The 25,638-nt window shown below is 39.9% G+C and overlaps 9 protein-coding genes across 9 annotated transcripts; 5 read left to right on the top strand and 4 right to left on the bottom strand.

The window, feature by feature from the left end:
- Window positions 1–3,478: 3,478 nt before the first annotated feature.
- Window positions 3,479–5,660, bottom strand: MELLADRAFT_89021 (uncharacterized protein; the record flags this gene model as incomplete). Its single annotated transcript, XM_007404227.1, has 14 exons — window positions 3,479–3,687; window positions 3,734–3,795; window positions 3,848–3,916; window positions 3,974–3,999; window positions 4,066–4,075; window positions 4,139–4,237; window positions 4,294–4,325; window positions 4,509–4,560; window positions 4,743–4,790; window positions 4,855–4,913; window positions 5,006–5,062; window positions 5,204–5,286; window positions 5,359–5,393; window positions 5,470–5,660. 14 exons carry the CDS (start codon window positions 5,658–5,660, stop codon window positions 3,479–3,481), a joined length of 1,032 nt encoding a protein of 343 aa, XP_007404289.1.
- Window positions 5,661–9,519: 3,859 nt separating this feature from the next.
- Window positions 9,520–10,147, bottom strand: MELLADRAFT_58997 (uncharacterized protein; the record flags this gene model as incomplete). The annotated part of the gene is made up of 2 exons (XM_007404226.1): window positions 9,520–9,997; window positions 10,068–10,147. The coding sequence occupies 2 exons, from the start codon at window positions 10,145–10,147 to the stop codon at window positions 9,520–9,522; spliced, it is 558 nt and encodes a 185-aa protein (XP_007404288.1).
- Window positions 10,148–11,170: 1,023 nt separating this feature from the next.
- On the top strand, window positions 11,171–12,824 carry MELLADRAFT_101700 (uncharacterized protein; the record flags this gene model as incomplete). The annotated part of the gene is made up of 6 exons (XM_007404738.1): window positions 11,171–11,264; window positions 11,491–11,814; window positions 11,931–12,121; window positions 12,246–12,377; window positions 12,460–12,681; window positions 12,777–12,824. The coding sequence occupies 6 exons, from the start codon at window positions 11,171–11,173 to the stop codon at window positions 12,822–12,824; spliced, it is 1,011 nt and encodes a 336-aa protein (XP_007404800.1).
- Window positions 12,825–13,044: 220 nt separating this feature from the next.
- MELLADRAFT_101699 (uncharacterized protein) lies at window positions 13,045–14,121 on the bottom strand (the record flags this gene model as incomplete). The annotated part of the gene is made up of 3 exons (XM_007404225.1): window positions 13,045–13,375; window positions 13,758–13,837; window positions 14,068–14,121. The coding sequence occupies 3 exons, from the start codon at window positions 14,119–14,121 to the stop codon at window positions 13,045–13,047; spliced, it is 465 nt and encodes a 154-aa protein (XP_007404287.1).
- A 481-nt stretch (window positions 14,122–14,602) lies between these two features.
- On the top strand, window positions 14,603–15,487 carry MELLADRAFT_101698 (uncharacterized protein; the record flags this gene model as incomplete). Its single annotated transcript, XM_007404739.1, has 4 exons — window positions 14,603–14,806; window positions 14,853–15,055; window positions 15,126–15,191; window positions 15,265–15,487. 4 exons carry the CDS (start codon window positions 14,603–14,605, stop codon window positions 15,485–15,487), a joined length of 696 nt encoding a protein of 231 aa, XP_007404801.1.
- A 795-nt stretch (window positions 15,488–16,282) lies between these two features.
- MELLADRAFT_58995 (uncharacterized protein) lies at window positions 16,283–16,953 on the top strand (the record flags this gene model as incomplete). The annotated part of the gene is made up of 4 exons (XM_007404740.1): window positions 16,283–16,430; window positions 16,511–16,636; window positions 16,749–16,805; window positions 16,922–16,953. 4 exons carry the CDS (start codon window positions 16,283–16,285, stop codon window positions 16,951–16,953), a joined length of 363 nt encoding a protein of 120 aa, XP_007404802.1.
- A 1,265-nt stretch (window positions 16,954–18,218) lies between these two features.
- MELLADRAFT_101696 (uncharacterized protein) lies at window positions 18,219–18,974 on the top strand (the record flags this gene model as incomplete). Its single annotated transcript, XM_007404741.1, has 5 exons — window positions 18,219–18,366; window positions 18,431–18,484; window positions 18,562–18,654; window positions 18,750–18,806; window positions 18,943–18,974. The coding sequence occupies 5 exons, from the start codon at window positions 18,219–18,221 to the stop codon at window positions 18,972–18,974; spliced, it is 384 nt and encodes a 127-aa protein (XP_007404803.1).
- Window positions 18,975–20,972: 1,998 nt separating this feature from the next.
- MELLADRAFT_101695 (uncharacterized protein) lies at window positions 20,973–21,884 on the bottom strand (the record flags this gene model as incomplete). The annotated part of the gene is made up of 3 exons (XM_007404224.1): window positions 20,973–21,454; window positions 21,533–21,625; window positions 21,695–21,884. The coding sequence occupies 3 exons, from the start codon at window positions 21,882–21,884 to the stop codon at window positions 20,973–20,975; spliced, it is 765 nt and encodes a 254-aa protein (XP_007404286.1).
- A 1,342-nt stretch (window positions 21,885–23,226) lies between these two features.
- Window positions 23,227–25,556, top strand: MELLADRAFT_41663 (uncharacterized protein; the record flags this gene model as incomplete). The annotated part of the gene is made up of 7 exons (XM_007404742.1): window positions 23,227–23,489; window positions 23,562–23,703; window positions 23,779–23,867; window positions 23,974–24,110; window positions 24,187–24,307; window positions 24,400–24,688; window positions 24,787–25,556. The coding sequence occupies 7 exons, from the start codon at window positions 23,300–23,302 to the stop codon at window positions 25,304–25,306; spliced, it is 1,488 nt and encodes a 495-aa protein (XP_007404804.1).
- Between the last annotated feature and the right edge of the window lie 82 nt (window positions 25,557–25,638).

The raw sequence follows: 25,638 nt of genomic DNA, 5'->3' as shown, positions 1-25,638 counted from the left end.
ACTCCCGGTGCCTTTTGTGTGGGGGCCATGGCCTGGTGTGGTGTGGCCCAGTGGGGCTTCCATTTAAACAACCTCAGATCCTCATTTTTAGCAGCTACTCCCTGCTTAAGACAATCTTTAGGGGGGCTTCAACTGAATTTCATGCCCTGTGAAGGCCATGAACGGGTTGGGGTGAGGGCCACGGGTGGCCTAAGCCCTGGCTGTTGCCATGTGCCCCATCAGGGAGCCATGTGTCTTTGTGGCACCAGGTGTGAGTGTGATTGTCAATGCTATGACATGGGAGGGTGTGGTATAGTTTTCCTCTCAAGATGGAGAGGAAATTTTTTTTCCACACTCCATGTTGGCTGCGCTATTAGTATTGGCATATGCTTATAACACTTCAACCTGCACCCCTGCCATGGAACTTGCCGCTAAGTTGTGCCTTTGTTGATGGCACCAAAGAAAAGCCCAAGAAATGATGCATCAATTGTAAACTATGTATATTGACAATTTTTGGAGGAGCAGTGGCTGTAGGAGATTCAGATTGAATTTGTTTGGGTGGATTATCTTTTGACCATTGGGGAACTTGACAAATATCAGAGGACCTGGCCTTGGGGGTTATCTTTGTGCATTGATTGATCACATTCTTGAAGACTTCTGCTGGTTTCCCATTATCAAAGATTGTTGAACATGGGTTGCACTTTGCTTTGCAGTGACAGTGACTAGAGGAGTCTCCGCAAAGATTGGACATAAGGAAGCCTGTACGTTGTTGATCATGTGCTTTTGAAGGAGTATGGTGGGTAGTGCCTAAACATGTAAAATCAGGTGTTCATTAAGCCCACAAAATTGATCCAATTTTGAAGCCAAGGGCAGATTTGGAATCCTCACATCAAGAGGAATTCAAAATTGTATTGAACATGTGTTTAACAATTTTTACAGTAGAGAAGATTCTTTTCATCCAATGGAGTTTTTGATCAATCAGATTTTTGGCCATACTAACTGGCCCAACATTACACACTTTTAGACACTACCCACTATATGCCACTTGGTAGTGATGAACTTTTACGGGATACAAAGTAGAATCTGGGCATGTGCCAGGCTTTGTGCCCAGATTTCTTTTGGCAGTAAAATTGAATTCTGGGCCCGGACTTTTGCCCAGAAAATCAAAATTTACTGCCAAAATAATTCCGGGCACAAAGCCAGGCGCGTGCCCGGATTCTACTTTGTATCCCGTATTTGTTCTAAAAAATCTTGAATGTTAAGGAAAAAACAAGTATTTAAAGTATTTTTTCATTTTGAAGCCATATTTGATTGCCTGACATACAATCAGTCTGTCAGATACTGAGTGGTGATATGTATCAATCTGAGAAGAAACAAAACAGTCAAGTAAGAAAAGAAAAAACCCTGGGACCTTGGCAGTGGTGTTGTAGAACTTATAACCCAACAAGGGTTATACAGAGTGTGAAGGGGATAATCTACCAATAAAAGACTAGTAGAAGATGTCTATGGACTGCCCTCCTAAAACAAGACAATCAGAAAGGGTACTAAATTTATTCACACCTCTCACTCTACAGCTAGGATAGAAAGTTCTAGAAACATGCGCACAGGTCCCATTTTGAGAGGTTAGCACGCGCGCACATGACATGCGCGCATCTTTGCTGGCCGCATGTCCGCGTTGTCAGAAATGCGCCGCTCTCCACATGAATTTGAACGCTTGAAGATTCTTGCTCGGATAATCGTTCTTCGCCTACTTCAAACTGTAACGGGGTGTAATTCTAACCCACGTTATGCTTTCTAACCCTAGGCTATTAGGGTTGGGATTTAAAAGAAATAAGTACGATAAGATAATTCTTCTCCAGGAAGAATGCGTAGATGTTTCAAGAATAACTTGAATAAGATATGATTGAAATATAACGGGCTTTGGAAAAGGCACGGTAGAGTTTTTAATACTACCTTTGCTAAAAAGGTTGACCGGGTCGACCGCACAAGAGAAGACAAGAGAGGCCAAATTTTGCCGCAGCCTGCTGCGAAGCCGCTGCGCAGCTCACAGAGAGCAAAGTGCGCCCGATCACAAATCTTCATACCATCGACTGGACCTGCCGCTTTCTGGCTTTGCTATATCTTGAAACTCATGCAAACTATCTCGACAACAAATGTAGAGCTTGGTATGACCAGATTGACCGTACAGCCAAGCCCAGCTCTTGTTCAGCAATATCGATAATGCATATTCCCATCGTTCCTCATCGTTTTCGTAGTGTAGTAGTTTGACACGGCACATATCTCAGTGCATTGAATCATTGATGGTGGGTTCGAGTCCGTGTGTACTTTTGTGCTTTTACATTTTGGTCTCATCACAGAAAAAAAAACCAAGTCTTTTTTTGAAAAAAATATTTCATTTTTCTCGCTCAGTCAAGAGCTCAAATGACATTGTCATAGATGATTGCACTGACACATATCCAAGATCAAAACCTTGATTTCATTTCAAAATGAAAGCAAAAAAAAGAAACCCAACCAGGCTTGAACTGATGTAGGCAAGCACTCTGTAGTCACAATCCAGCCTTGTCATACCGTTCAATCAAATGTTCTTATCCTGCTTTGAGTCAAACAAGTCAGTGTAGCGCTCACAGCTTGGGTGAAGTTGCACAAACGGACTGTGTGCTTGATTTCAACATACCGAGCTATATATCTGTGCTTTATGAGCAATTGCAAGATATTTCAAAGCCAGAAAGTGGCAGGTCAAGTCGATCACATGAAGATTTGTGATCAGGCGAATTTGATTCTGTGAGCTGCGCAGCGGCTTTGCAGCAGGCTGCGGCGAAATTTGACCCCTCTTGTCTTCTCTTGTGCGGTTGACGCGGTCAACCTTTTTAGCAAAGGTAGTAAAAGACTTAGATTTCAAAGGTAAGGTTATTGATGCTAATCTAGGATAAAAGATGACTGGAGTTCCTTCCAAGTGAAGGAACTCCTTCCTTTTATAATCAAGCACAAACTACACGGTTACGTAAATACATGTAATAGTAGTTTATAAGTTTGTTGTAAATCTTAAAAGGATAAACAAGGAGTAAAAGATCCGCCTCAATTACTATGATATGTGATCATATCTAGTTAGTTACTCATTGTTATAATCTTTCTACGGATCTTATAACTGCTCCTTATGTCTTGTGGTTTATCCATTGCGTGGAATGTTTTTATATGGTGATCAGTACTTATATATTAGGTGATTAACGTTAAGGTCTCTACCTGAGTAAGTTTTATACTTCTTATCTCCGTATGTAGCTGTACCCGGCTGTACCCTGCTACAAAACAGCTTCTTTGCACATTTTTGTTTCTGAACGGGAATTCATTTGAAGATCACAACCGCTTAACTATCAAGGCCTCGCTGGACATTGTTAATATCAGGTTCTGGCATACTAGAAGTTTGATCATATCACAATCAAGATCCCCCTGACGTGATCTCACCAGGAAGCAGAAAAAAACAACTAGGGGTTAGGGAGTCATCTTAATCACTGTCACCAGTAGTCTTGATGTTACCAGAACCACTGGTGCGAGTCTCATGAGCAGGGGGCGGTCCTCGGAGGCGTCCAGTGAATCCGGAGGCGCTAGGGTTATGTAAAGGACTCTCGACAACATCGGTTCCAATGCAACAATCGTAGATCAAGCACCCAACGAAAGTTCCACTATCGGAAAGGATAGCGAAATTCAACTTGCCTGAGATGATGATTGGGACGACCGGATATGTATTATGAAGACTTACCAGACGGGCGCCAAAGTTGCACACCAGAACCAGTAGCTGAATGAAGTGGAAGACGGACATTGCTGTGAGTTTTACCAGCACATTCACAGCATACCTAACAGATCCCACACGCACCCTGATCTGATTCGCCAAACCTCACTCCCATATCCGGCGGCCCAAGTGACTAGTCTGGGTCCGATATCCCTATGCACAAAAGGCATTCAATATTACATTCTGAATCGAAGTAGATGGCCAACTCACCTAGCGGGGTTCAAGGCGAAGGAGGTCTAATCATAATAGAACTCGTGAGCTCGTGGGACCTGAAGCCAGGTAAGCTTAAACTCAATACTCACTTGCATTCCACTATGTAGAAATATGGTGGTCAGTTAATGTAAGGTGTAAGATTGTTTGAATTTTTGAACTCACAGAGTAGACGCCAGAGCAAAGACCACCCATAGTATGATAAAGGGACTGATTCCTTTTGGAGGGGCCATGTTCCCGGCATCTCCGCTAGCAACACTGGCACTCGTGGTTCATGTCAGCATTTTTTCTCAATCGATGCTGACCATCTATGTACTCACATAAACATCATCAATATCGAGGACATCAAGAACTCGTTGAAGAAACATCCGAAATTGGACATATATGGAAGACTATAGCGGTTGAATCAAATTAGATAAACTATGTACTCTCAAAATCACAGACATCAATTATGAGAACTCACGGATCTGAAAATTAGGAAGCGTTTTGGTAAGCTTTGCGGTAGCTAGACTGGTGTCGCGTTATTGAGACTTACTCGTGAAGTACAGGCCTCCGGTTTTATTAATCGTCCGTATGTGGGTTCCTCCCTCGAACAAAGAGATGGCGCGGGAATAATTCAAGTCTTCAATCAGGTCATTCCAAAATCAGTATACGAGTGCTGTTTGCAGATATCATATCGTATACTACTCACACGTGAGCCTAGATTGGTGAGAAACACGTCAGAACATGTTGCTAAAGCTGTGTTGAAATCTAGAGATAAATTCCGTACCCTGCTCCAAAGAATGCGCCAGTGAATTGGGCCAACCAGTAAAGAGGTCTACATACGATATTGGTCGATGCAGAAGCCTTCTTCGGGATGAGATCATTGAAAGACATCTTACACTTTTTTCCAAGAGAATCCCCGTAGTAATGCTTGAGTTAGAGTCACAGCCGGATTGATCTATAGACGTAATGAGATGAGTGGTCGTATGCAGGAGATGGAGGAGATGGCACGTAGCGCATCTTCAATCAACTGAAAAATTGACTACTAACGTGTCCTCCACTGATACCTCCAGAGACAACCACACCGAGCATACTAAGAACGAGCACCTATAATGTCAACTAGTGTACTCCGAAATTTTACCTGGGATATGTTCAACCTACACAGCGACTCCCCACCCAAACTGAGAAAACATGAAGGGTCTGTCAGACATGTGGAAATGATACACATCTTTTCAAATATGGGCGCACTGATACGGTAGTCCAACTACCCCTTTCACTTGGGGCAACATTGGTAGACCCACCCAGGGTGACTTGATGATTGACGGCCGTTCCTTGATCATAAGTCAAGTTGGTGATTAGCTTGGATATCTGAAACTGAGGAAATTTGTAATGGAAGAACTAACCGAGCAGAACCAACACTGCAGTTCCAAAAAATTCCCTAAAGCCAATGCATAAACAAAATCAATCGTGGTAGATCCATCTTATGTACATACAACCAATCAATAACCACTTACGCCCAAAATTCACGTGTATGGCTACGGAACTTCGTTATCCAAGTTCCCTTTCGGCGGGCTTGGACGTCTAGTGAGCGAGAGTCTAGCGCAGGCATAACTGAAATGTCAGGCATGTTGTTACCTTCCAGGTCACACACTTTGTCTGTGGAATATTTTCGATGTTGTACGCTACAACCTTGATGGGAAGCCATGGGTGTGCGAGTCTTGCAGATCAATAAGGAGCTAGAGCTATTGTGAAATGTACGGAGATGGAGAAACAATCAACTTGAAGGTATATGATAATTCTGAAATTTCAAGGTTATGGTAGAAAAAGTTCTCAGTGTAGGTATCGTGCAGTAAGAAAGGAGAATATTTCATATTGTGAGCTTTGACTATATACCAAGCCAGGCCTGTGGATTCGTCAAGGGTGTTCCTTCCAAAATAACACGCCTGCAGAGTTGCAATCAGGTCACAACGAGCAATCTGTGTCAGCCTTGTGGAAATGTATCATAGCATTGGCCTGCACAAGCGCGACGTTGCTGCTGCAGTGTTTGATCGACAAGGACGCATACTTTGGGATCCCACAATCTCAATTCGCCGTGCGCATGGGTTACACTTGGAACTGAAGATAAACAACATATTTGTCAGACCCAGAAAACATAAGCATCCGATTTGACCAAGTGACACCTTCAAGACTGACACTGGTCACTATAACTTCACAGGGGATGGTGAATCCCAGTGGTAGCCCCACCAAATCCCCAGAAGATCCCGTTTCAAATCTCACAAATCCACATCAGAAAAAATTCATCATTATTTTTCATCGGGATCATCTCATACCCCCCATCATCCCGTCCAAACGCTCACCGTGCATTGACGAAGACGATCCACCCTCCCATCCGAACAACCGGAAACCAAATCGAGCTACGATGGACCCGAACGCTATGGAAGATGTGCTACCATCCTTAGCCACGAACAACTCGTATTCGAACGATGCACTTTTCAAAGTGTCATTCAAATGATGTCACTGTTCATTGACGTCATCAGGGGCCTACACGAGGAAATTCGCAACCTCAACCCCGAAAGAAGTAAGGAATCACAACGACAAGTCACTCACTGCCAAACCTCAAGCTTGGACCAATCCAATCTCGAGGATCCTTCAATGACCTACTGCTTTGAACGCCCCCAAACCACCGCCCAAAAACGCCGAGATTAATAAGTTTAAGGCTACAACGCTTATTATCCACAAAGCACCGGAGAAAGAGGCATTCAAAGGTTTGACCATCACAGAAATCGTCCTCAGCATCAACAAGGCCCTTCACTCTGTAAATGCAACAGTTGAAAAACAGCGAGTCATCCGGGTTCGCAGCGCATCCATTTTGAAATCCGGCGACGTACTCATGAACTTCTGCTGCTTGTGATAACAATGTCCATTGCGCAATTTGTGGCGATCCCCACAATACAAAACATTGTGCCAACAATGATGGTGAACAAGCATGTGCCAGATGTGTCAGTTATGACGACCAAAGATCCAAGGAGAGAATTAAATAACTGATATATTCCTCCCTCAATATAATCATTCCCCTAAAGGCTTAACCTTCCCCCACCGTCAGACACAATTACAGATCATCTTACCATAATTAAAAAATAATGAGTCATAAGACTATCATCAGAATTCCCAAGTGATTTCTCAATCTTAGTTTTCAACTGCTGCAAATCACAATCAATCACATTTGAAGCCCTCACAAAAACTCAATACACGTCATTAGCTCTTCAAGAACTATAGTTTAACACAATGAACCTGTACTTTCCAACCCACAAAGCACGCCACAGGATCACAGCTTATAATTACTACCCCACCACATGGGAAGAAAGACCACAAGTTGTTATCTATATTTCCAAACTCATATCATCATCTCAATTCTCAATTTTACCAAGCCTGTCTGACATCATCTTAGGCATAGACATTAAAGACCTGTACACACTCTAACCCAAACCCACATCATCACCTGGTACACCTGGCCTATGTAACTCACTCAGAGGCATAGAGATTCTAGAACAATGGGTATGTCTTTGCCACAACAGACAAAGACCAAACCTCATCACAACTAATTCAAATCTGCATCACAATCACTGGAATCCACCAAATTACCAACACACAGATTCTCAGGCCAAGAAACTCATTGTCCTCAACAGATCAAAGGATTTCAAGCCAATTTTACCAAGAGTAGAACCAACTAGGTTTCCCCTTGGGGCAACCCCAACCACAATTGACCTACTCTGGGCAAGTTGGAACCTGGAGGAAAAGCTCACAGATTGTAAAATACTTATAGACAAGGCATATGAATGAAAGAGGTAAAAATGTTCATTATGTTGGTCCCCATCCTCAGGATTCTCTGCGTGAGCATTTCATGGCTTACTCAAAAAACAAGCAACATGAACACTTACTTAGCCCCCTTCACTTGCATATTTACCAGAAGAAACCATAATTTTGGGCTCAAGAGATTATCCACACCAGATATGAATTGAGCATCGCGTAGCAATGGCTCTTGGTTTGCAGGACACGTATGATTACATTTGCATAATAGATTAAAGTTTTCTTTCTAACATCATGAAGATGATGTCATTACATTGTGTTTGATGAGTTCTATATATAAACAACTTGTTTTCATCACTGTGTTGTTTCTTTTCTTCATTCAACTCAATTTGTTTCGCACAATCTCCTTTCATTAGATTGTGGTTTCTTCAATCATACATCAGTCTTCTTACATTAGACTGAAGTTTGATCTTAATCTCTTTCAGGTGTTAGTTTTCTTTCTTCTAAATTAGTTCTCTTTATTTTGAAATTGAACTCAATTTGTTTTGCACAATCTCCTTTCATTAGATTGTGGTTTCTTCAATCATACATCAGTCTTCTTACATTAGACTGAAGTCTGATCTTAATCTCTTTCAGGGATAGAACCACAAACCTGAAGTTCTTTATATGCATCCAACAAGAAAATTCATAGGACACAAACTCCAACATAACCCAAAAGCGCACCCTGAGCAAGATGCAAATCAAATCCAACTATTCAAGCCCTTAGCAGAAGAGAACATAAAAATCATCATCTACACTCAACGGAAAGCACCTTTGGCCAAAGGAATAGGTGAGCTTTTTAACAAAGTTGAGAAGCAAGAAGCAGGTAAAATAATACCTTGTCAGTTATCGGAAGAAGAAAATGAGAGAAATGACATCATTTTATTCACCAATGGATCAGTGACACCAGAGGGTGGGGGAGCGGCTGCGGTTACAAAGGTAATCAACAGAATTCAAACTGTAAGCTTCAAAAACGATTTTTCCAATCATGAAACTGAGTTATTGTAAATGTTCAAGAAGACAATTGCAAACTGATAAAAAAGTGCACTACATGGGCCCTCTTCTCCTAACTTAAGGTACGCAGACCTTGGTACTAACCCAAGTAATTGGAGGAATGTGATGAATATGCGAGAAAAGAGACACAGTTTAAAATATGATGAACCAAAGCCACTATAAAACCTCAAGGAAAGGATTGGCAACTTGTTTTGATTGATTTTAAGGCCTAAAGGTAGAGGTAAAAGAGGTTGTTTCACCAAAAACCAAGAGAGCAGAGTAATGTGAGAGCGAGCGTACTTCAATGAATCAGTAAGACTACTTGGAGCCGTGAAAAGTTCAATTTTTCTGCTGTGAAAATGCATAGTTACTGGGAGGTGAATATATTTCCTAGGCATGCAGACAATTGGCCATTCAGAGGTACATGTAAAGCAGGGTACAAAATAGCTACAGGAGATGATATATCCCCAAGCGAAAGCTGAGAGAGGATTGGGAGCGGGAAGTGTGCTCTCATGGAAAAGATTGTCATCAAAAATTAGTTTCAAGTGGATTGTTCAAGGTATATGCAAATTTATATGCAAGTTTCTTCAAATCGGACGCATGTTAAGCACAATTAACTTTTAATATACATCTTTAAAAAGACATTCATACTCTATGGTGAAAGTTAAACCTGCCAATCTATTACCGCGAAATTCCAACTAAGATAAAGGTGTGATGGAATATTCTCATTGCGTCTTGGCGGTTGCTGAGGCACTGGCTTGGGCTGGCGCTGGTGAACGCGTGTCTAATGCACGACGGGTCTTGGGGGCTGCAGAAGCGCTGGATTGGGCCGGGGATGGTGAACGAGCATCCAACTCACGTCGAATCTTGGGGGCCGCAGATGCAGAAGCTTGGGCCGGTGCTGGTGAACGAGCGTCCAATTCACGACGGGTCTTGGGAGCTGCTGAGGCACTGGCTTGGGCCGGGGATGGTGAGCGAGCATTCAAGTTTCGACGATTCTTGGGGGTTGCAGATGCAGAAGCACTTGCTTGGGCCGGTGCTGGTGAACGAGTGTCCAATGCACGACGAGTCTTGGGTGCTGCTGAAGCGCTGGGTTGGGCCGGTGCGGGTGAGCGAGCATTCAAGTTTCTACGAGTCTTGGTAGTGGCAGACGCAGAAGGACTTGCTTGGGCAGGTGCCGGTGCTCTGGGAATTAGGTCACCACTGTTGTCAAAGAAATCATCAATTGTCAGTCAAAATATTGCATTGAAATAAACAAGACAATAAGACTAACCTGCTTGTTTGAAGAGTTGAATCTACTTGGGAAACATAAAGAATGCTCAACAACACAAAGGTGGCAGAAATGAAACGCATTCTCGAATGTGATGGATTATAAATTTAATGGACAGGGTATAAATAAGTTAATTTAACAACCAAAGTATTGACTTGAAAAGTTAATATAGATAGAAATAAAGTCTAAGACACTAGATAGAAGATGCTAGGAACTGAATAAGTTATATTTGTTGTGGAAGGTTAAGAGGATGATACTACCGGAGTACCTTTTGTTGATCTGATGAGTGATGATAGGAAACTTCTTACTGCAAGGAAAGGGCAACTTTATAGGAGATTCTGAACAGGCTCCAAGCTAGAGACAAGGCTCTAAGCCAGAGCCATGGTAGTAGGGCTCAGTGAGTGGTTCGGAATCGTAGTCTATATGAAATGTATATTCACTGGTTTGGTTCTTCGTACGAAATGATGAAGTAATTCGATATTATTTGTGTGCGTTGTTGCTAACCCGATGAGCGCAAAAATCTCAGCACCATTATGTCGTTTTGGATGACTGCCGCTCACTAACAAGGCTCGACTCCAAGGACTAAGGTGGTCTGAAAGCCTAATTGTTGACATGTTAAAGAATGACCAATATGCTCATCGATGACGACTATCTTGAATATTACAATCTCAGGTGTCATTGCCTACATCTTCCCTGCTTTCGCCATTCAAGAAACATACGATGACGGGTAGCAAGAGTGGCCAGCCGCCCTTCGGTCTTGCCATGCTTAGTTATCCAATGTATGCATACTCTATGTGAGCAAGATTTACCTGACATTGCCTTGGTTCAAAGTTGTGATTACGACTAGCTATGCCTTGATATAATGGAATGGTATATATGAAAGTAATCGCAAATCCCAGTAAGAACAAAGTAGTACAGCCACTTCAGAAAAGCTGGACTAATCTTACAGGCAACTCGTGACAAGCTTTTCCCAATTTGCTTCAAGGAAATTGAAAACTCACTACCAGAGTGGATGATTGAGTGAAGACGCCTTTGATGATGATTATTCAACTTTTTCTCCAAATATAGTGCGTTTTCAACAATTCCAGAAACAAATTTGTTCAGACATGGAACATCCTTGGAGTTCAAGTGCCACTGCCAGCTTGATGATGTTCAAATTGAACATTTTGCCATTTTGGTGTTGTGAGACATTTCGGAGAAGTATGCAGTACAAATGTAATGGTGCTGCGTAAATGGAATTCTAGCTACTGCTGTATTATGTATGAGAACTACTTGAGCGTCTGACGATAAGTTATCATCAACTCGATGGATCCAACCAATCGGCAACAGAACAGTTGAGTTCTTTCTTTATCCCTTATTATCCCTTATAACTCGCCAGGCTCTTGAACTGACATTTAGCTCTTATCCCGTCATGATTTCTCATTAGGTTCTAACTCTTTTTCCACTATACCGAGCAGTCTTGGTTCGATCACAGGCTCACAACTACTCAGTTCGATCAGACCTCAGCCACCTTTTCAAACAGGTCATCCTTCCCTCGATCTCTTATTTAACAATAGATCATTGAAAAGGAGACATGAAGCAATCGAATTGGTACCATCCTCACCCGCCGGTCTGTCTCGTCGACAACACCTTCAGATCGAGGGTCCACCTGGCGTAGGCAAGACTAAAGTTGCAATCGGAATTGCGGTTCGAGCTCGGACGGCTAGCCTGATAACACGTCGTGCAGAAGAAGTCGAAGTGCTTTATATCGGTCAGCCACGATTGTGGACCTCTTTTCACCCTATCGACCCTCTGTCGTCTTCAATAGACCTGAAGATAGCTAGTCACATCTGACAACATGATATATGTATAACACAAAAAGATCAGATGCGGATGGAAGTGCGCCAGCGAGATTATTTGAGGATTCGGCTCAAGGTGTAGTAGAAGAGCTACAAGAAAATCGGGATGGTTTGATCGATCGAATCTGTGAAGGAATTCACCTCGTTCGAATCACTTCTACTGCCGACTTGATCTTCTTCTTCCTTCGTTTGTCACGTTGGTTAGCTGAACACCCCAAGGTAAGATCTTAATACCATATCCCCGCACCGTTATATGTTGTCATTGGGCATCTGGTGGATAGATAGTCATATCTGACTCTCATTGTTTCAATTGGACAAATCAACAAATCAATGGATGGCTAAGACCAAAATGATAGTTCTGGATTCCCTCACTGCCCATACTAAATATGTTAGTATGACCATTGAAGAAAGAGCATTAGTAGGACAGCATATCCGAGAAGCTATCAAGTTTGCCACAACATCTTTCAATTGCACTGTAAGTTATCTATATGCTCATACGTGGTCGTCATCGATATAGTAACTGATGTGCATTATCCTTCTTTTGACTTACGGTATAGGTGATCATGACCACTCAACCTACAAAAAAGGGGACCCCGGGAAACACTATTCTACTCACACCTGAATTTAGACCAAGTTCAGCTTGGTCTTCATTACCTTCGATTTTGAAATTACGAATGAGATTTGAATCTAATGGAACAAGAAAGGCAGCAGTCATCGAACAAGATTCCTCACCAAATGCCCTTGGTCGATTCAAGGGTGAAGTAATCTTTGAACTCAATGTCAGTTTTCTACAATCACACAACTTTCATTGAAAACACACCCCTGCAGCAGTATTCTTTTCTGACATGACAATTTTTCTTACTGCCAATCGTAGAATATTGGAATTTGTGAACCCAGACAATCTCAATCACAAGCTACATAATCACCTTGAAAAAAACTCTTCAATTAACCTGAAAGTCTTGTATATTTACGATGTGTAACTAACTGAATAATTGCTCCAGTCTATCAACAAAATACCTTTGCTCTTTATGTATGATCTCTTGCTTCAAGATACGATTTATGCAACCTTTTGTTTGTCCAATATGTTTTTCGTGAACACTTTTCGCAGTTTTGATCCTACTGATCTCCATGGGAGGGTTTAATTAGATCAAAGATACACCTACCCAGCCTAGCCTTGGATTTGAAGAGCCCTGTCGTGCAATGAGGAAAGTTACATCCATCCCAGTGAAATCTCTACATGGCAAGTGCTTTTCAAAGAACCTTTTGAAGCCAGACTTGTCACTTTCTTTAGACATGTACCACTTGAACAATGAGACCGATAAGGAAATGTATTTTGTCATTCCAGAGCCATGCGGATAGCCCGTGAACAAAAGAAAATCTGTGAATTTCTTTGTGCCACCAGAAGAAAACGAACCTCGACTATTCCCCAGTACAGGTGGATCGTTGTGTCCTAGCTTCTCGTTGGCTCTTTGACTAGAATCTGAGAATTCACATTTTGAGGGCGCGGTTCAGAATGTGTTGAGTGCAAACGTACTTAGGCTGAGATTCAAGCGTTTGATGTAGGCCAGTGCCACCATGCAAGCAATCACTTCATTGCGTGTGCGTCGTGGGGAGGACTTGCAAGCAAATTGTAAAAAAAGCTGTGTTCAACGCTGGATTCAAGTTTTTGTTCAGTTGACCACATAGTTTGTCTATTATCACGCTGAGCATTTCTACAGGCTTTGTGAAATACTACGAGCACATTTCACGTCAAACAAGTTGTACAAAATATTCGTCGTCTCTATCCAAAGCAGATTGCAACTCATCTCGTGTTGCTTGAAGTTTTCACCTCTATGACCTTCTATGAGCCACTCACTTAAGCTTCTCTGGTAAGTCCACAGTCGCAAGTCTGTCTTTTAATACGGTTGTCTCACACTTTGCATCGATTGTTACCTGCTATGCATAGGCAACGGAAAGCAAACGAAAGTATGTGACCATATCAATTTGGAAATGCTTGGCTGTATGGTAATGCAGGCATAGGGTCTGGTGGAAGAATTTGAAGCAACTTGACTCTTTTGGATTTAATTCCTCTCCAGCCAACCATCGTGGCAATTAAAGTTGAAGTAAGGGAGGCTCCATCAGCTATGTAGACGTAGCTGAGCCTGAGTGTAGAATTTCAGGTCGACGTGATTGCTGGGACTAAGACCAATGGCAAGGTCTAATCTCGGCAAGATAAACATGTCGATAAACCCGAGTGAATCCAAGATATTCGATGGTTGCTATTTCTTGGTATAATAAATTGGTGAAAATGATAATTGGGAGGGTACATTCGACAATTATCACCAATCACTGCAATAAGGGTCAAAAGGAGTTGGCTGATCGATACCTTTTCTTTGACTTTTAAATCTAAGCTGGGCCATCGATACACTTCTCAAGTCTGACTACCATATCTGAACGAACACCAACTTCTCGTTTTGGGATGTGAAGTTCATACTGGCCTGGTTCGCCTTTTAATAGCAATCCAATATCCAAATCCGAGTTTCTATTTGTTTTCACATAACAAAAAGAAATCTTTCAAGCCTCGATCAAGAAAACAGATAAATTTATTTCCAACTCATCCTAAAGAACATACCACTTCCTTCAGCTTTCAATCAACTTCGTTCAACTTCAAAATCATTTCAGTCAAGCACATTCACCTATTACCAAGCACATAGAATCAAAATGCCAGTAGCATCAAGAAGACAACTCCCACCCGGCATAAGGCGATCCCCACAAGGCATAAGACAAACTTCAACCGTCATAAGGCAACCTTCAACAGGCATGCGAGTCGTCGAATCAGTACCGGTCGATGGACTCTTCAATATGGTCGAACAAGTGAATAAAGTTTTCTTTCTCTCCAAATGTGTCGATTACCCCAACTTCCCCGTAAGCTCATCGTATCTAAACACTGACTGATGATCATTTTTAACAGACTACACCCAACGGTGATAAGATCCAATACTTAGAACCCATGCAAACCACCACTGGAAGGATTGTCAATAGTTTTGGACAAATCGTACCTGCTTTCAGACGTCCGATTTTGATTTCAGGTCCAACTGGATGTTTACCTGGTTCATTTGATGCTAGAATGTGTAACTTTAGAGGAGATATCGTCTCTGTAGATCCCACTAAAAAGTCAGTCTCTTTTAATTATCATTGTCTCGTTTTATGAAACTGATCTTGAATTGTTTTTTTGGTTTATCAGGGATATCCAGGTTACTTGTAATGGTCCACCACATTTTCAACTAACCAGTTCTATACCACCTAAAAAGTAAGCCAACATCGACCTGCCTATCAAAAAAGAGATCACCATATTTAACTTGGACATTTTGTTTGAAAAATAGAGTCATCAAAAGCAAACCACCAGTAGATCTTAGTGATAGAAGTTACGGAAATGATGCAAACGCAATCGCTTCAAGTAGTTCAACCAAAATTAAACCTCGAAAAACCAAAAAGAAATCAATGAATCATACATCAATGATACCTAGATTCGAAATTGATAATGAATCGATCGGTAAAGGTAAAGCGCCTGTTCGTGGTCAAGGGAAATGTACTTGTAAGGTATGATCAAACTGAAAAAAAAACTCATTTATATCTATCGCCTCTTGAACTTGTATCCAACATCCTTGTACTCTTACTCTCTCTTTCTTGGAGAGATTTCAAGTCTTTTTCTCTGCTCTTGTTCCTCTTTTCAATAATCATTTTTGTTGTATGACTTTTTCTTATCCATACGTATACTACATGTTTGCATTGAAAAAAAACATTGAGTAGCGACTTTATCATCTTGCTCGTTGATCTTTTTGACGTCGCATGTCGAACCCAGCCTGGCAGGCGCAACATATTTCGAGAGTAGGGTGCAAAAGGTCGGAACATCTCCACGCGGTCTGAGATTGATCATCTCCACGCTTCAGCAAGCATAAAGTCTACACCTCATCCTACCGCGCCATCTGTATCTCAACCACAATGTACCAATCTAGCAATCTCCAAAACTTTTCTTACTTTTACCGGCGAGGCAAGAAAGGATAACATGTTTAAGAAGTTCAAAATTGGCACCGTGGAGTTCATCACCCTGTTTTTAAAAACTTGATATATCAAAGAAGAAATCCACATTTTGGATAAAGTGATGGAAAAGGGTTTCTAAGAAATTCTATCATCTTCCTTCTGACGTATACAAATCTTGTATTTCATTTGGAAAAGGTCTTGATTCGTTTAGAATTTGATAGTCGTAAAATCATTTTACCCTACCGAAAAAAAACCCGAATCCGTTCTATATAAAGAGACCAGCTTCCTGTCTTCTGCTCGCTCCTCCTTCTAACTAACCATCATCATTTAAATCAAAAAAATCAAATCAACTTTATCATAATGAAAAACATGAATCTTCCTATACTCTTTCTCGTAATCCTTGCCACAAGTTTGATTCAAGTCATCGTTTCTGATTGGAATACATGTTCTACATGGACTTGGAAACCTAACAAGAATACAGTCAATGGGAAATCAAGTCATGCTGGTAGTAAGTTACATGCAATGAAAAAATATAACTTATATAATTACTGATTCTAATTGATTAAATCATTTTGATATATGTTGTAGATTGTAATGGACGTTATTGTCCAGTTTGTAGTAGTAATAGTACTTATGGTACTGGTGATAATTGTATTTCAGAAGGTAAAACTCAAGCTAGTATTCAATGTTTTACTTATGATACCAAAGCCCAAAGTAAGTCTATATTTTTTTTAAATCAAAAAAGTTATGCATTTCCAAGATATCTTATGAAGAACCTTTTTTTTTCTTACTTTTTTATCTTTTCTTTTTCTTTTTTTCTTCTCAGCTTGCATTGATGGTCAAAGTAAACAATACACTTGTCAAGGCTTTGAAAAACTTATGCGTAAGTACCAAAACCTCTTCAACTTAATAGATCTATCAATTCATTAAGTTTATCCAAATCATTTGAAACTCATCTAATGGTTGTTTTGAATTTGTTATCATTTTGACTTTTATCAGAATGTGATGCTACTGCTTGTGATTACAATTAGTTTTTTATCTATCAAGGATCTAGGATCAAAACCAGTTTCTGAAGATAGAAAGAATCAGATCCAATATGTAAAAGGTAAATCACCTGTTCGAGTATCAAGGAAGTATCATTTCCCTTCGAAACTGAATTCATAACTCTTATAACAGTCTCCATCATTGTAAATACACTTGCTTTCTTCCATAAAGAAATCTCAAGTATTCTTAGTACATTGGATCCTTTTGTTATTCTTCAATCTTATCTTTTTTGTATACGTATGAACTTTTCCTACCCGGACTTATACTACCAAATCGGAATTGAAAAAACATTTTAGGAGTGATTATGAATATCCCTTAGATCTTTTGTGTTGGTCGCATATTTTGAAACCAGACTGGTAGGGTAATTTCGAAAGTGGGGTACATACATGAATTGGTCACCTGCAGTAAGTGGATGATCTTATGGTCTTCATGCAACCAGCCCTTCTTACATTAGGGATTGGGCGAAGTGAAGTTTGTAAAACTCGATTTGACTGCAACTTCAACAAAGGGCCTGGCAGATCCACCGCGAATATCTATAAACAGATAAGGCTTTCAAATGGAGTTGACCTGAAAATATGTCAGATCAAAGAATATCACATGTATTTAGGACGGGTTAGTGGAACACACAACCACAAATTTTAGATCAAATCAAAAGCAAAAAAATAATGTGGAGTTACAGGACTTGTGGATGGTTGTCTGCTTTGATTGTATTGAAAATTCTCCCTTTTGATTAATTTGGGAGTAGCTGTCCAGTTCTATTGAATTGAAGATACGTGAAAATACTCTAAAATGCAATTTTACAAAACTTCACTTCGCCCAATCCCTATTGATCCTTGCCAAGCCTTGACCCCACCGGGCTCATCTAACCGCGCCAACTGCATCTCCACTAATCAATCATAAAAAAAAATCCTCAGGTTCACAAACCCGGCAAATCTTCAAATCAGGCTGATATGTTTTCTCATTATGACTTTCTGATCACACTTTTCTTGAAAAACGTGATCCGTACATGAAGCATCAACTTGAATCTGAATGAAGTGACAACAAAAAATCTTAAGATCTCTGAATGTTTCTGAAACCTTCTTCTTGAAGTATGTATGAGAGTGGGCATTCATTGAATTGACGCAATAGATCAAGACTTGATATAGTCAGCCTATTTGAAGAATTCCTATATATACTTCCTTGTAAGATTATTTTCGGAAGTTCCACTCCTTAAAGGCTTTCCATCTCATCATCATCAATATCAATCAAAACTATGAATAACTTAAGTCTTCCTACACTCTTTATCGTATTTCTTATAACAAGTTTGATCTCAGTATCGATTTCTAGTTGGGATACTTGTTCTACATGGACTTGGAAACCTAATATGAATTCGATTGGTGGTCAATTAGGTCATACTGGTAGTAAGTTAATCAACACAAAAACAAACAAAACAGAGACACTCGGATTGATTATTTTTTTTGGTAGGTTGTAATGGACTTCATTGTTCAGTTTGTAGTAATACTTATGGTACTCAAAATGGTCAGCTTCTTTTTTTCTATTTTCTTTTAATCTTTTTGTAACCCGATGCTTTTTGATTGATTTTTTTTTGGTTTTAGTTACTACTGATTATGGTACTGGAATTGATTGTACTTCAAAATCTAAAACTCAACTTAAAACTAAATGTTTTTATTACGATTTAAATACGAAATGTAAACTTTTCTTACCTTGGATTTTTTTTCGAATTAAGATGATATTAGATTCTTACTTACAAATTCATTGTCTCTTTTTTTGTTGATTTTTTTAGCTTGTATTGATGGTCAACGTGGAATTTATACTTGTAAAGACTTTGAAAAACTTATACGTAAGTAACCTTACTTATCTCCAGATATTGATTTACGATTTATTGAAATGATGTTTAACTTCTTGGTTGTTTTGTATTGACTTATTTTGAATATTTCTTTTCTTATCAATTTTTTTAATTTTTTTTGTAAATTCAGAATGTGATAGTACTGCTTGTGATTACAATTAGATTTATTTTATTTTATTTTCTCTGGATCACTCACAAATCCAGTATTTATATATCATATCTCAAGCTTTTTGTGTCATTGCAATTTGAACAATGCAACTCAGAAAAAAAAACAGTTCTTTATGTAGTCATCCAATTTTGATCTTGATTTCTAGAGGTTCTTTTATTCTTGTTTCAATTTGTTAATTTGAAGCTCAATTGATCTATATCAATGATACTTTCTTCATACACAAGAAGATGGTTTATAGTACATTGTAATTGTAGACTGATGAGAAATGTCGAAAAATAATAATTCTTGCGTACACTACCATAAAACTGTAATACATTATTGCCCTAAAATTACAGTAATGGCTGAAAACCATTTTGAAATGTAGTACAAGATTATTGTAACGTTTACAGCTGTATAGCGTTTGGTAAAATCAAACCCAAATCATCCAAACTTTGTACATACAGCTGTACATCGCCATCATCCATGTCAGATTACCTCTCTCCAACAGCGTCTATCGACAGTCTGGATTCGATGCTGAGCATTCGAACTGACGACCTTTTTGGATCAACCGAAAGAGAAGATGCTCTCCGAGCCGAATTAGAACATAATATCATTGCTGCTCGAGAAGTTCTCACCGCAGCACTAGCTCCCAACATCCCCTGCCGTACCTCTCGACTCAGAGGTAATGAGTATGCTAGAGAAGTGTTTGAGGGTAGTCCGGTCAGATTTCAAGAAGTCTGTCGCATGGACAAGACAACCTTCCTCTCGTTGATGGACATTCTGGATGTGTATCTCATGCCTTTGAAACACATCGATACTCGAGAGCAAGTGATGATGTTTCTTTACATCATCGGAAACCACGCTTCGAATCGAATGGCCGCTGAAAGATTCCAGCATTCGAAAGAAACCATCAGCCGCTACTTTCACAAAGTAACGGAAGCACTAGAGAAGGTCTCAGACCAGTTCATCAAACAACCTGGTCCCCAAACACCATGCCCACCCGAAATCCTCAATGATTCAAAGAGGTATCCTTTTTTTAAGGATTGTATCGGTGCCATCGATGGCACTCACATACAGGCTGTCGTTAAAACTTCCGATCAAGACCTGTGGCGTAATCGAAAAGGCTACATAAGCCAGAATGTATTAGCAGGTTGCTCATTCAACCTAATGTTCTCCTTTGTCCTCGCCGGTTTCAAAGGATCCGCTTGTGATGCCAAAGTACTGGAGGTAGCTCGGCAGCAAGGGAGATTTGTAGTTCCACCGAGTATGTAATCTCTCACTCATTTTGTTTTTGTACCGATGCTGATATTCATGCCTTTAAAGACAAATTCTATCTTGTCGACACAGGCTATGCCAATGAGCCAGGATTCTTAGCTCCCTATCGTGGAACTCGATATCATCTGAAGGAATGGGCCCAAGGTAATGCTGGGCCCAAAGATTATAAAGAACTTTTTAATCTACGTCACTCCAGTCTTCGAAACGCAATCGAAAGAATATTTGGGGTCATTAAAAAAAGATTCGAAATGCTCACGAGTATGCACTCGTTCACAATTGAGTTTCAAGCAAGATTAGTGATAGCAATGTGTACTTTACACAACATAATTGTTAGGAAAGGTGGCGGGGATGCCTTCATGGAGGGTAATGATGGCGATGAAGATGAAGGCTGGCAGAATGAACCAGCGGCTGTCTATCAGGTGGCTTCAACTCATCTTCAAACACAGGCTGCTGATGCTCGAGATCAAATTGCTATGGACATGTGGCAGGCTTACATTGCTCATCCTCGCTATCGAGGCTAAAAACTCAAACTCAGAGCTCATCAAATAGTATAGAAAGTATCCTTTATTTTTAAACAAAAACTTTAACATCTCATATTTCATTTGGATCAAGTATTTAACCAGTAGGACATTTTGTACATACAATTCTTATACTAATGTAAAGCAACAACATATAATTGTAATTTGATAAAGTAATATAAAATAAAAATTGGATTTAATCCTAATAAATGAAAACCATCATTCATTTCCTTCATTCTCTTGATCATTTTCATTCTCTTGATCATTTTCATTTTCATTCTCTTGATCATTTTCATCCTCTTGTTCGTCTTCATTTCCCTTTTCTTTTCTCTTCTCTTTTCCCTTTCCCTTTTCTTTTTCATTGACAACATCATACCCAAGGCTCAGGGCGAGCCAGCTCCATCTCAACTCGACATCGGAATTGATGAATGTTCGACATTTGTCCTCGTGCTCGAAAAGAAGGATAGCTTCAGTGGCAGCTTTGGGATTATCGTAAAAGTGGTCCTTCCAGCCCTTGTTGAAGATCTCCATCGCTTCCGCTTGAGAAGGGATGGTGGTGAATCGATAGGATTGAGATTCTCGATCCAATCGAGCAGCAGTGATCAACATCGACTCCTTGGCAGCATCGTGATCAGCGATAGCCTTTGATCGTACCCTATCGCGATCGAGGGCTTCAGCCGCTTGATTCTTGAGCAATTCAGCTGAATTGTCCAAAGAACTTGCAAGCTTGGCCTTGGTGTTTGGTCTAACTCAAGGAGCCGGCTTCTTGTTGTAAGCACGAGGTTTTGGAGTCGCCGGAGTCGCAGTTTGAGTGATACTTTCATCTGAAGTGTCACCCGAGTGGTCACTGTAATGGCGAGTGTCGTCTAAGCCTAAATCCAAAAGGTAAATAAGACATAGCTTAGTTACAAGATCAATACAAATATATTAAAAAAACCTACCCTGCCTCTTTAATGGTGGAGGAAGACGATAAGCTTCATCGTCATCATCATCAGATAGCTCGGTCCGAGTTTCAACAGGTCGCTTTTTGACAGGTTCCTTTCCAGCAGGTTTGGGATCGACGGCAGGTGGCTTATTGACAGGTTTGGGATCGACGGCAGGTGGCTTAGCGACCGGTTCCTTTTCAGCCATGAGATCGATTTCAGGTGGATCGTCAGAAGGTAGCTCATCATCAGGTGGACTGATAGCTTGGTTAGTGATTGGTCTATTCGCAGTTTGAGTTCCTATAATCCCATTGGCGGTGGCGTTGACATCACCGAAGAGTTCGTTCATGAGGTCGTAGAGCGGGAAGGGCTTCTTCTCATAGGCAGAAGCACCTTTATGTTTCTACAGATTTTGAAAGTTGTCAGCAGTCAGTATGAATATATATTGACCATTGAGCATGTAAGAACTTACACTGCAATAATCGGGCCAAAACCCTGGCTGAGCAGTTACCATCTGAGTTTCCTCGTTCCAACCAGCGCCTGAAGCTCCTCTCAACGCATGGACTATGGCGTATTGGGACTTAACCTAAGTATTACAAGGTTGATGATCGGTCAGCATAGTTTTAAGAGAAAGAAATTGATTAAATGAGAAACTGACCGTTTGAAGATGGTTCTTGAGCTGTGGTTTCTTGAGTTTACACTTGAAGGTATCATTAAATTCTTTGACTACCGCAGTCCAAGCTTCCTTTTTGAATCCAGTAGCGGCTTTCTTTCCAGCAAGTTTTTGAAGGATGAGGGAGTTGATCAAGGCTCGGCTCTTTGCGTGAGTCCAATTGGGAGATTCGTTGGCTTCGTCATCAGCTTCGTCGACTTTGTCGGGTTTAGCTTTTGGCATGTTGTTGATTCGGTTCGAGTGGAATGAGGAAGTCAATCGAAGAAGTAAGAAGAAGTAAGAAGAATTAAGAAGAATCGAGTTGATTGGATTTGGAAAAGTTTGAAAGGAAGTCGAACGAAGAAGAAAGTTGAATAAAAAAAGAATTGAGTCGAATGGGATTTGGAGGAAGTCAAACGAAGACCAAAAAAAGAAGAAGGTGATCAAAAAAAAGGAAATGAGGTGAGTTGGAGTCGAAGGGAAAACGAGGTGAAGGGTAGAGTGAGGTACAGAGAAGGGTGAATTTTCGACAAGTTCCCTTCTCACGTACGGAATGAAATCAGATTATGGATTAAATAATGCCGAAAACGGGCATTATGAAATTACCATAGTATTTCGAGATTATCGTTCAATTAATACATTACGATAATCTTGAAATTTGGGCTACCAGACGGCCAAATTTGAAAACCGATTATTTTACAGCGTTTGTAGAAATACAGCGGTAAAAAAAGGGCTACCAAACGGGCCCTAAGAGATGGACTTTGGAAGTAACTTAATGGGATGAGGTATGCTGAACAATTCTACCAATACTGGAATTGAGTAATTATTGATTGAAGTAACTTGTTGAGAAATGAAACAGTTGAACCTGATAAGTGTATTGCTTATTACAGAGTTTTGAAACTTATCAAACTTCTCAACTTCTCATCATTCTCATTCTCAACTTCTCATTCTCAACCAAACCACTCAACAAAATGTCATCCAATTCAATCTCAAATCAAAAATCAACTTGGGCAAGACGTTTATCAGCATCAGCATGTTTATCATTAACCGATCCAAACTTTACAAGATACATGGATAATGTAGCTTTACCAGGTGGATTAAGATCTGAATTTAGATTACCAAAGAAATCAGCTATCAATTCAACTTCAAGTTCGATCACTGGTAAATACGATTTCAAAACCAAAACTCATCGAACAAGCTTGACTTATTCTTTTTTTTGGGGGGGGGCATTAGATCATAGTTCTTCAACAGCTCCTACTTCTATTGACGATGAAGAAACCGATGCATGTGTTTACCTTTGTGGAAATTCACTTGGACTTCAACCACGTAGAGCTGCAGAAATGGTTTTAGAAGAAATGGATGTTTGGGCTGAACGGTTCGTTTTCCATTCCTACTTAAGCATAATCATCGTTCTAGATACTTATGTGTGAATGTTTTGGTTCGATTTAAGGGCTGTGAATGGTCATTTTGATCATCCTTTGGGTAGGAACTGGGCTGATTTTGCGGATTTGTGTTTACCTACTTTGGCTTCTTTAGTTGGTCTGTGTATTTCTTATAAAACCTCAACCCATCAAAACCCGAAAGATGGTTTTTTTCGTTTGAGACTGATGCGATTATTTCGGGGGTTTATGTGATTGTGTGATAGGTGCTTCATCTACTTCTGAAGTAGCTGTAAATGGTTCTTTAACTACAAATCTACATATGCTCATGATTACATTTTATCGACCTACCAAAGAACGGTACAAGATCCTTTTAGAAGCCAGAGCTTTTCCATCCGATACAGTACGCAACAAACCCCATCACATTATAAGAAAAAAAAGACATTCTGATGATGATTTGATGGACTCTTTTCTATTAGTATGCATTGACAAGTCAAGTTGAAATGCATGGTTTTGATCCTTCCGAGTCTCTTGTCTTTTTATCTCCACGAGAAGGAGAATACCATCTAAGAACCGAAGATATTCTTTCCACAATCACCAGTTGAGTTCAACTCTACTTCATCCGCAAAACCATGATCCGTTGCTGAAATTCTTGAACATTTCCCAACCTTTTTAAAAAAAACTCACCACAGAAGAAGGACCCAGCATCGCTCTAGTTCTCTTACCAGGTGTTCAATACTACACAGGTCAAGCTTTTCCAATCCAACAAATCACATCAGCAGCACATCAACAAGGTTGTATAGTCGGATGGGATTTGGCACATGCGATTGGAAATGTAGTCTTAGACTTGCATTCTTCTCAAGTCGATTTTGCGGTTTGGTGTTCTTATAAATATTTGAATGCTGGACCGGGTGCGATTGCTGGGTTTTTTGTTCATGAGAAATGGACTTCTCAACCAGATGGATTAAATGGTAGACCTCGGTTTGTTTGTTCTTCCGATTTTTTTCATTCTTTTTTTTTTGTTTTAAGATTCGATTCTGATTTCTGATTATTATTATTTTTTTCGATTTTTTTAATAGTCTTGCAGGTTGGTTTGGACATAATCCAGAAACTAGATTCAAGATGCCTGAAAGATTTGAACCGATCAAAGGAGCCAATCAATTCGTTCATTCCAATCCATCGATCTTTTCACTAATCAATTTATATTCTTCATTCCAATTATTTTCAATTTATCCTGGAGGATTTAAATCACTAAGAAGTAGATCCGAAGAATTAACAAGTTATTTAGAAATCGGATTAAAAGGATTAAAAACGTATCAAGATTTGACTTCCGCTTCTTCGATTTCAAATCAACCAAAGTTTTCGATTATCACTCCTTCGGATCCTAAAGCTAGAGGATCTCAACTTTCTTTAATCTTTTTACCTATTGGTAAAGGTTTAATGAATGAAGTTCATCGAAAGTTGATCGAAAAAGGGATTCTTTCAGATGAAAGAGAACCTGATGTTTTAAGGTTTTCACCGGTAGCTCTTTATAATACATTTGAAGATTGTAGAAAATCAATTGAAGCTTTAGATGAAGTGATGAATGAACTTTCTTAAATATCAATCAAACGCAAGTTTTTTTGGATTGGTTGGTCTTTATTTTTCGATATAGATGGTATTGTATGATCTCAACTATCTTTGAGTCTTATCTGATGACATATCTTGTTGTATTTCTTATTTTATTATTTTCTTGGTTTCTTGATCTGTTTAACTCTTATCACCAAAGATCGCAGTTGTAAAATTATGATCAATTGAAACAAATCTCTTTCAGCATACCAATTTTTTTTGAAAACATACTTTGACATCGGATAAATGAAAGAAGAGACGCTTGATTGTTTGGTATATGTAAAGGAGGTCAGTAGTTAACTTCAGAATGAATCAGGTAGCTT

This window comes from Melampsora larici-populina, assembly GCF_000204055.1.
Source record: "Melampsora larici-populina 98AG31 unplaced genomic scaffold MELLAscaffold_2, whole genome shotgun sequence".
Classification (NCBI taxonomy): Eukaryota; Fungi; Basidiomycota; class Pucciniomycetes; order Pucciniales; family Melampsoraceae; genus Melampsora; species Melampsora laricis-populina.
Note: the sequence above shows the minus strand (reverse complement) of the source record. Positions and strands in the feature narration are given on the sequence as shown.